Source organism: Primulina huaijiensis, chromosome 18 (genome assembly GCF_012295235.1).
Source record: "Primulina huaijiensis isolate GDHJ02 chromosome 18, ASM1229523v2, whole genome shotgun sequence".
Taxonomy (NCBI): Eukaryota; Viridiplantae; Streptophyta; class Magnoliopsida; order Lamiales; family Gesneriaceae; genus Primulina; species Primulina huaijiensis.
Window position 1 is genome coordinate 4,360,443 of NC_133323.1, and position 9,911 is coordinate 4,370,353.

At 35.8% G+C, this 9,911-nt stretch overlaps 2 protein-coding genes and 1 pseudogene across 3 annotated transcripts; all 3 read right to left on the minus strand.

Annotated features, from left to right (window-relative positions):
• Window positions 1-1,282: 1,282 nt before the first annotated feature.
• LOC140965242 (subtilisin-like protease SBT2.4) lies at window positions 1,283-4,533 on the minus strand (annotated as a pseudogene).
• LOC140964633 (subtilisin-like protease SBT2.4) lies at window positions 1,703-2,773 on the minus strand. The gene is made up of 5 exons (XM_073424492.1): window positions 2,734-2,773; window positions 2,434-2,577; window positions 2,233-2,378; window positions 1,862-2,105; window positions 1,703-1,776 (listed from the first exon to the last, which is right to left on the minus strand). Exons 1-5 carry the CDS (start codon window positions 2,771-2,773, stop codon window positions 1,703-1,705), a joined length of 648 nt encoding a protein of 215 aa, XP_073280593.1.
• A 722-nt stretch (window positions 4,534-5,255) lies between the features above and the next one.
• Window positions 5,256-9,265, minus strand: LOC140964791 (chromatin remodeling protein EBS). 2 transcript variants are annotated; one of them, XR_012172920.1, is made up of 5 exons: window positions 8,897-9,265; window positions 7,924-8,266; window positions 7,392-7,824; window positions 6,857-6,983; window positions 5,256-5,541 (listed from the first exon to the last, which is right to left on the minus strand). XR_012172920.1 is itself a non-coding variant. In XM_073424727.1 (5 exons), exons 1-5 carry the CDS (start codon window positions 8,967-8,969, stop codon window positions 5,515-5,517), a joined length of 639 nt encoding a protein of 212 aa, XP_073280828.1. In that variant the 5' UTR covers window positions 8,970-9,265; the 3' UTR covers window positions 5,256-5,514. The 2 variants fall into 2 exon arrangements, 1 of the variants encoding a protein (XP_073280828.1); XM_073424727.1 differs by having other exon boundaries at window positions 7,756-7,824.
• Between the last annotated feature and the right edge of the window lie 646 nt (window positions 9,266-9,911).

Sequence of the window (9,911 nt, forward strand, 5' to 3'; positions counted from 1 at the left end):
AGAGAAAATATTATAAACAACCGATCTCAAAATATATCCCTTACGATATTTTAGTAAAAACAACACCGATCTCAAAGCATACTTTTTACGATATTTCAGTAAAAAATACCCTTCACACATAATCGTTATTATTATTATTATTATTATTATTATTATTATTCTCTCCATCTAATCTATTTAACTTTATCTCATTGAAAGGTTAGTAAAAAAATATTAAAAAATTAATTTTTTAATATTTTAATGAGTGTTTTAATAGGATAAAAAATGATTGAAAATTGTTAATATATTAAACGATGGGGTAGAAACCTTGTTGTGTAACTTGTGTTTCTTTATTTTTATTTAAAGAATATTAAATTTGTGTAATAAGAAACCAAAGGAGCATAACATTTAACAATAATAGTAATTATTTTACTATAATTAGTATTATTTAATTGCATTGAATTTGAACGGGTTGGTTTCTTGTTTTCATGTTCAAATGGATATAAGATAGAAAAAAAAATATTTCAATTATTAACTTGTAATTTATTTCTCCTAATCAGTAATAAATATCAAAATTATAAGTGTCTCTGAGGTTATTTTCGTGAGTCTGGATGAAGATCTATAATTTTGAATTTAAATTTAAAAAAGAAAATTAAAAATAGTCATTAAAGAAAAGGATGTGATTAACCTAAAAAGTTGAACTAACAATTTAAATTTTATGTGATTTTTTTAGTGGATGGTTCTTGGTCAACTATTTACGGTCTTTTTCTTAAATAAATAGTTGATCAAAGATAAAAAAAAAAAAAAAAAATACTCCAAATAAAATATAGGATAGTTGCGTCTTTTCATAGTTGTAGTAGAAAAATATATTAATAATAATAAGATAGAATCGAACGTCTCACAGAAAACCACCTCTGAAATATGATATTGTTCATCATGAGCTATATATACATAGAAGACCTTTTTTTTTTGTACAATTTGATTTGTGATTTTCGACCTTCTTCAGTTTAAGTATTTCAATTTAGCTTTTTGGTTTAAATCGTGGAAGTTAATTTCGGGTACTGTAATTAAGGAACCTTCCAATCTAATCGAACATTTTATTTTGGAACCTTTTTTTTTTCCTAATCACGATTTTAGATTGATATTTATATTTTTGTTTGATTTCGTTTGCACATCCATATTAGTTTGTTTATATGTGAATAGAAGAATATGATTTTATTTGGTTTACTTTTTCGTTGAATCAATCATAAAGTAAGAAATCAACTCAAGAAAAAAAAAGTAAGAAAAATTGTTTTGAGGGATATACGTTAATTAAGTTATGGAACTTAGACTGAAACAGGCAAAACTTATACAGGAATCCTTAAAATGTGATTCAAGCTTCCTGTTACAACAATTTCCCCGAAACTAAAGTCCTCAAGTACCTTGGTAACAAGTCTAATTTCCAAGTTTTGAGTCCCTCCGGAGATATGGTGAACCAGGGTGGATCAATACTTATTCTAACTCCCTTTGGTCCGAGCACGGCTGCCAGGTATGTCTCTGGTTTGCTTGCGACATTCTTGAAGACTCTATTCACGGTTCGTTTTCCAGCATTTGGTGCGGCTGGATGTAACGTGTAGGGGGCAAAAACCTTCAGCCATTATTGGTTCCCCTCTGCTATCGTGCTTAATGGCGGTGGTGGACATGGCCGAACCAATATGGAAGGAGTCCATGCCGGATTTTTACCTTAATTATATGCAGCTATGCCTGCAATGTGGGGAGTTGCCATACTCGTTCCTGATATTAGAGCAAAACTTTTGCCTGAAAATGTAGTATTAATTCCAGGGGACTTGACATTTTTGAAGATTCTTGATAAGGATTTTGAGCAAGTTTTGTATAAAAATACCTGATAGGATAGGATTCTGGACACTCATGGGGCTCCAAGCTGCCCAAATTTGGTTACCTGGAGCTAAAATATCTGGCTTAATCACATCCTCAGGGTTCTTTCTTTGGTCCATATAATCAGAACCTCTTGAAGAGAATCTACTCGCGACTGGTGCTTTTTCCATGTACGTAGCGATTCTTTCCTCACTTATGGCTGCCCTGCCACTATATCTTATACCATGCCCTTTATCGTCTCTTTGAGTCTGCTGCTCATAATATCAAGATATAATCCATAACAAACAAAAGTGATCAGGCAAATATTTCCCAAGTCCGAACTTTCTTGATTGCATGTTTCTGCTAGTTTATAAACTGGTGGTTCATGTAAATATATACCTTAGAATCACTTATTCGTGGGATACTTGTGCCAGGAACTGAGAAGGGAATAGGCTGAGCTATAAAGTCTCCATAACTCGGATTTGCAACAAGGACAAATCCCATAAATCCAATAACCTTTGCTATTTCAATAATGGCTTCTAGAGCTAGTTGATCAAGAATTGTTGTAAAAACCAGCTGAAAACGTGCAGATCACCACACTGCCTTGCACCACCGTAGGATCCAATGCCTCTGGATATTGGAATTCCTCTACATACTGAGTCATAGGAAACGTTCCATTCACCTTGAGTGCATCTTTGGCCAGAACCAACTTATACTGAAGCAAGCCACTTCCGAAACTTGGACCTGCATGTGGTACAAAAACTGGATTTTCTAAATGTGAATTGTATATGTTTTCAGGAAGTAATAATTGCAAACGGTGTCCTGTGGGGTCTACTTGTGCGACACAATGATCAAATCATAAGGTTTGGAACACTGGTACTACGGACAGTGTTAAGATACCCACCCCATCAAATATCGCCTGCAACGGAGTGAAACCCATCTCATTCCGCGCGTATTCGAGATATTGACATTCTAATTAAATTTCTTTTACGCATACTTTCACTATCTTATTATATTTTTACCGTGTATTTGTTTCTAGTAAATATATTATATGACAAGGCACGAATTATTGCAGCATGTTTGAAATGTCTAGACATCTAGTGTTACTTGTATTAATTAATACAATCGTAGCGTGGCTTGCACCTTGACGTTGAAGCCATTCCTCTCTCCCTACCAAAGAATCCAGCCAAACTCTCTTCTTCAGGAGTGGAATTATTTGAGAAAACCTAACGGAAAAACAAGAAGAAGGTGCTTACTTGGGGGGGAGAAAAGCTAGATAAATTAAACTCTCCAAGAATTCCTAAAATGACCTTGCTCTTGGAGCCATTCCACTGGCTCTACCATGAAAGAATCCATCCACAACCACCGGGACTCCAAAATTTCCAGCTGCAGTTGAAGCGACGTGACTGCAAAACAAAAACACGTAAAGGCCTTTGCATGCATGCATATAGTTTAACGAGAGGTGAGCACCAACTTCGTGCCCCCATTTTCTATTCAATATTCTTTTAACTTTTAAATTATTATCCCATCATGACTAAGTTCTCAAGTTCAATCCCGTATTACTCCTCGATATTGTTTATCAATGACCTTGACAAAAGAAAAGTGGAGGTCGAAAAATCAGTTATATACATACCTTCCATGTCCAGCTGCATCAAAGGTGAATGAATATCAACCGAAGCATTGAGAGTCAACGACGCTCTTACCCCAGCATCAAAAAACCGAGCAGAAACGATCTTACCATTGCAAGAAGTCTCAGGAAATAAAGGGCCTCCCTCAAGTTCCAGAAAAATGAGAAATATTTTATTTGAAGGGATTCAAGGGATCGTAAACAAAGCTGAGGCGTAAAGGATTTATGCCTGTATACACGAAACCAATCACTATGCCTTCACCTCCATTTTTCTTTCGTCCTTCTTGACTCCAAACTGCTGGTAACCCTAAAAATTCTGGAGTATAACTTGTCATTAGTTTAGCTCCCCTATCTTTTTCGACCAGCTTCACTTCAACTGAATTCTTGAACTTCTCTACCTTCATTTTTCATACAAAAAATACAAGTTTTAGTTTTCTGGATTTAAGCTAAAAGTGAAACAGATTAAAGTGGATTGTGTTAAGGGTATGCAGGGATTATAAATAAGATGAACTATAACCTGAGAAGTGGTTGTGTGCACTGCGAATGAGTTGACGACGTTTTTAAAGCTGCAGAGCTTGTTGTAGGTCCCTTCATCGAGAGTTCTTTGCAGAAATTGATCATGGGAGTCCACCAAGTGCTTTGCACGAGCAATGGAAGCTTCACTAACGGTGAACGATAGAAGTGATTAAATTAAATAGTTTAAGAATCACCTTTTTTACCTTTGAATCCACTAAATTAAGGAGTGAACCATTAATTTAATCAACACGGGCGGGACGTTACAGTGCGTTTTTAATGGGAAACTTGCATTTTTAGAAAATTATAGTGAAACTCATAAATATATTTTCGGTTCATTGTATCTAATTTTCAATTACCTGTCATAAACAGTTCTTTTGCCTATTTTATAATCCTGCTCTACAGCTCCATGGAATGCAACTGGTTCACCATCCATTAAAACCAAATAGATCGATGTCTCGTTCTTCAGACATGCATGAGATCATTATACATTTTATGACAGAATACCAGAAGTTGTACTCTATATATGCTTCTTTGGGAACAACATATCTATCACTTCATTCATGGTGAACAAATGTTGGAAGAGATAAATGGTCTAAGGATTTCGTTTATAAGGAAATTTAGTGCAGGAAAAACGCTCCCATTAAAAGCCAAGCAAGCAAACAAAAAGTATCCAGCCACATAATTGGTGTGAGTAAAGCTACCGCATTTTTAGCTTTTCCTCAGAAAAATACAAATATAGGTGAAGAAATAGTTGCGTTTGGACCAAACAACCTTGTTAAGAACTGGCACGGACTCACCTGGATAATGTGCTTTCACAAAGATACGGGTCCGTTTCACATTCGAACCGGTTAGTTTGTGAGAAATCCATTATATCGTATTATTGAATGCTTTCAAATTTCTGGCACAAACGGTCCCTTCAACAAGTGCTCATTTTCCTCTCCATTTTTCTTGCATCTGATTGAATATTTGTTTACCATTTATTCTTCAACAAAATAAACCCATTAAAGAGTTTTAAATGATTTAGGTCTTAAAGTTGAGTAATATACAGGTGTCGATGGAAGGTTTGTACATTTGGATATATAAGAAATAATTAGTCTAAACGACGAATATGAATGATGGATGATATTGTAGTTGAGGAGTTTTACTCCTTAGTTCAATGCTACGTATCATAAGTAGGTTAGGTTATACCTGTATCACGCGTAAATTAGCTCAACGCCAGAAAACCAGGACAGGACTAACAAGCTCAAACAGATTGAACTGATAACCGCAGAAAGAAGTATTCAAAGAAAAATTCGACATTAAATTAAAAAAGAAGAAAGTTTTTGTTAAATTTTTCACAAAGACCGAGTGTGTCACAGTACACAACACGACTATTTAGTCAAGTTCTAAAGCTAATTAATACACATACATCAAAGAGTACACTAAGAGAATTAGTCTTGACATAGATGTGGTTCTCCACCCTTTAAAATGCACAAAACATCAGCAGAGTTCATGCAAGAATCCTGGCGCCCTTCCTGCAGTCGCCTAATTATGCAGGATTATGTCTTCTGGCGCTTGGTCTGTGCCTGTAGAATATCAGACCTATGTTCAGAGTTCAGCAACGAAACATATCCACAGAAACGAGTAGTTATTCTGATGTAATATTGGTGAACTAATCCCACGCGAAGATGCAGAAGATACCATGATGGGAAAAGAAAGTTTTCATGTGTGCGCAAAAGGGAAATGCCTTCAGTAGTAAACAGTAATTCCCTGTTGGTACCACAATTATCACGCCCAGCAGAAACAATTGTGATTTGTGATTGCTGCTACAATATTGTGAGAGTAAAACTACTCATATGAGTGGTGAGCATCTGAGCATGATGCATTTGTACAGAGGTAAGGTCATACCACTAATAATATAGAGGAGGTGCTATCCAAGCATAGGCTAAAAGGTCTCATCAAGATCCCAAAATTACCAATTTTGGTACTAAAATTTAATTCCAAGTAACTTAAGGTGGAAGTTTTGTTGGGAGTATCAACTTGAATTGCTTTGTTTTGCCCAGGCCAACAACATATTCATAACGAAGGCACACACAAACTTTTGATGGCACAGATGATGCATCAGAGTGCTACCTAATCTAGCAGATCAATCTAACTGTATTGATAATTTTAAACAAAGAAATGCATACCAGAAGGTAAAATCAGTTAAAACAGCAATAATCATGTGGTATTTACTGACATTAGATTTCACCATCTTTCAATAGAGTGATGGCCAGAAACGATAAGGAAGTCGCTGAAAAAATATAATGCAAAGATTCAACAAGAAAACACGAATCACAAATTTACCGTTCTTAATAGATCCAGCATCCTAAGGATGAAACTATGTAGAAAGTATTAGAATTATTAGTTCAAATGCCAGAACTGTGTCTCCCATCATTTCACAATTTCTCAGCTGCTAGCAGAATTATAATTACTGGGCAAAAGCAGGAGGGATATTAAGTCCATAATCTTAGTATATAACATTTGAGAAGAGAATCGGACTACTGTTATCCTGATCTTCTATTTAGGGGAGTCTTTCTAGCTCTCATTGTACCCCATTTAACCTTAATGGTATCAAGTGCAGGTGGCTGGCTGGATGAAAGGAAGGGCGTTTGTTTCAGAGGCGGCTTAGAAGAACACCCCCCCCCCCCCCCCCCCAACAAACACACCCCCCAAGTCCTCCCACGCCAAAAGAAATTATCTATAATTACTTGGTTTTAACTACAAATGAACCCAATGAAGAGCTTAAAACCAAATCCAACGCATAGAATCTATCATGTGGGCACCAGATCGAAGAAGATAAGGACGAGACAAAGTACTCCAAATTGATATTGACACAGCAGTGAGTAATATTAGACGCACCTTGCCATTTGTGAATGTGGAGTCATTAGGCTTCTTAACATCTTCATCAGCTGAGTGTTCAGAGCAAACAAATTGAACCATTTGCTTTGCTTGTTCTATTGTCATACCCACACAAGCAGGATGATACCTAGGGACCAAAAAGAATGAAACTTGAAATGAAATATCAGATAACACAGGTAACTTACCAAAAATCTTATCGATGGAACTACAGAATTAACTATAAAGGCATTTTTAGTGGCCTAAATCCATACATTTCAGTCCCTTTCCACTGATATATAATCCCCTTGGGTCAAAGAAGCTCACCAGCCATTTTCAACCCCATTGTTTCCATGTTTCTATATCTTAGCTTAAGACATGAGCATGTATCATAAATGAGATGAAGAACAATTTGTAGCCATCAGCTTATCATGTAACTATAGATAGCAATTAAAGAATAAGAAATAGGCATGTAAGCATGAGCCTGTGGGTTTAAATTTGAAGTTCAATATCCATTAATGTCACGGGCACGGCACATGTGCATTGTAGAAAGACATACCTTTAAAAGAAAATCCGGCACGGACAATCAGCTTTCATGCTGGCAAACTGAAAGAATCTTAGCAATTGCTAAACCATCTGGAAATCAATTTCTTCTAGAAGTTCTTTGCAACAAACATTTGCACATTTCTAGTACTAGCTTAGTTAAACGTTGATCGAGCAAAAAGAACAATGCACCCATAATGGATGTTCGTAAAATAGAAAAAACGAGCTTTCTATAAATTTCTCCATCTTTTCTATTACTATTTGCAATAGATGGTCCATGTCTCAAGTAGCAAAATCATGAAGGAAGCTTGTGGATTAAGTGAACTGTTTGCATTCTCAGGAGTGAAAATTAGTGGAGAAAGAAGAAATATTGGTCATACCAGTCTTTGCATTCCTCACATTGTATCATCAGATCATCCGGATTATATGGCATCTCACAGTTGCAATACCTTTGAAATGCAACACCAAGAACAACATTCAGAGTCTCAGATTTCAGCGCTATGAGAATCAATCACGCGAGCAAAATTCATAACTAGCACATCACTCACACTGCAACACGATCAGGGAGGAAAGCTCCGGTGGAAGGTTTATACTCAAATCGGCAAAAAAAATCCTCGGGCTTGACATTTTCCAGCTTAGTATAATCTTTGAAAGTGTGAATGATGCATTTCCCCTCAATGGTGTCAGCACTCTGAACATCGTAGTGATCTGACAAGAATAACTCCTTTGTTCCATGGAATTGTCTCCACCCACCTACTGATTCCTCTGGCCTGTAGTACCACCTCACTCGAACCCTCAAATTGTTACGGTTATCTGCCTCAATCTTTTCCACCCGTGCCACATAAGGGGCAGAGTTGTTTTCTGATGGTCGCATCAAGACACAATCCCCAACTTCAGAAAAAAAAAATTCAAAATTAAAATTTACATCGCTCACATCACAACAAAATTTAAAACTCACTAAAACAGATGAAAGAAGTATTTTTTAAGCATAACAACTAGATGTACAATATCTTTAAACTGGACAGAGAATATCGAACTTGTGTATGCAATAAAAATATTTTGGAAATGTGGACAAAAGAAGAAGAAATATTCTTTCTGGCGGTACCAAAAGGTTAACTTTAGTTTTCCATGGAACCGAACCCAGAGCTGACAGCAATAAATACTCATGGCACCAACCTTTGTGCGCATAAATATTCAATTATGGCTCTTCATCGTCGACCTAAAAGAACATCGACGCTTCAAAACAACCAAAAACCCCACCCGACAAGTCCACAAGTCTATAACAACATGTTTTTCATTTCATTTAGCTATAAATAATCAAATCCCAAATGCCCAACTGCCTAATGTTGAAACTCTATACAGTCATAAAACATGCATGCACAAAACGAGCTCATCAGCTCTTTGATACCACGGACAAATACAAATTCACTTCACTTATTAAAAAGCCTTCAAAGGCATAATAAATGCTAGTGAATCAACCACCCCATCGATAAAATAGACACAAAATAACGCTATCATTACCTATGACAACTTTGTTGGTTCCTCTAATGGTGTAAGAATCCAAATCTCTTTTACCAGGTCTTGTTTTCGCCATGGATGATAAATCAAAGAAATCTCTTTTCCTCAAATATCCCAAGGGTAGATCGAACACCGCAACGAACTTTGCCTTCCCTGCACAGCGATCGGTTGCGATATCTTCGTCAAGATATACAGATAAGCAGGGTTTTAGGGTGAAATTTGAAGGAATACGTAGAAAATGAAGGTCAGAGTGTAACAGTGGTCTTAGATTTCGACGAAAAATGGAGGAGAGACATAGAAACCCTAGATTATTCTAGAAAATGTTTGCAGTAAAACGAACCCTAGAGCTATTTTACTGGTGGAGAGTAATGCCGTTGGTATTTATATGGAAATTATTGGTGTTTTTACGTATCACTAATCACGGTTTATATTTGCTGATCTGTAATTAAGAGTTTTTCACTTCTCAGCTGTTCAAAACGGTACAATTTCCGGTTGGGTCCCTGTGATTTTGAACCACGGGGGACCGAAACCTGAACCACACACTGAATTAAATTTTGCTGAAAACAAGTTTGAGAAGGGACTTTGAACTCGAGATTTAATTATAATAATTTTTTTGTTAACTCAAAAAAATTAAGTCAAAAACTTATGTGAGACGGTCTCACAGGTCGTATTTTGTGAAAATGTTATCTTATTTGGGTCATCCATGAAAAGTATTATTTTTTATGCTAAGAATAATATTTTTTATTGTTAATATCGATAGGGTTGATTCGTCTCACAGATAAAGATTCGTGAGACCATCTCACAATAGACTTACTCAAAAATTAATTAAAACTAGACTTTAAATTCACTATCAATTATTTTTTATGCTACATGTGTTTTAGACAACATGTGATCAAACTTGGAGTTACTAAAAATTGGTGAATATTATCTAATAAATATAAATTAATATAGACATACAATAGTTTATGTTTCAATTACATTCAGAATAATATTTTCAATTTTAGTGTACTTTATTTAT

What these genes read in the sequence shown, in the direction of transcription:
- LOC140964633 (XM_073424492.1), bottom strand. Translation starts at nt 2,773, where the DNA reads ATGGGTTTCACTCCGTTGCAGGCGATATTTGATGGGGTGG. An exon ending in GGCGATATTTGATGGGGTGG is followed by an intron (nt 2,578 to 2,733) that starts GTATCTTAACAC and finishes TACCACATGCAG; the next exon opens with GTCCAAGTTTCGGAAGTGGC. An exon ending in CCAGAATCCTATCCTATCAG is followed by an intron (nt 1,777 to 1,861) that starts GTATTTTTATAC and finishes CTACATTTTCAG; the next exon opens with GCAAAAGTTTTGCTCTAATA.
- LOC140964791 (XM_073424727.1), bottom strand. Translation starts at nt 8,969, where the DNA reads ATGGCGAAAACAAGACCTGGTAAAAGAGATTTGGATTCTTACACCATT. An exon ending in AACCAACAAAGTTGTCATAG is followed by an intron (nt 8,267 to 8,896) that starts GTAATGATAGCG and finishes TTTTTTCTGAAG; the next exon opens with TTGGGGATTGTGTCTTGATG. An exon ending in CCACATTCACAAATGGCAAG is followed by an intron (nt 5,542 to 6,856) that starts GTGCGTCTAATA and finishes GATATTCTACAG; the next exon opens with GCACAGACCAAGCGCCAGAA.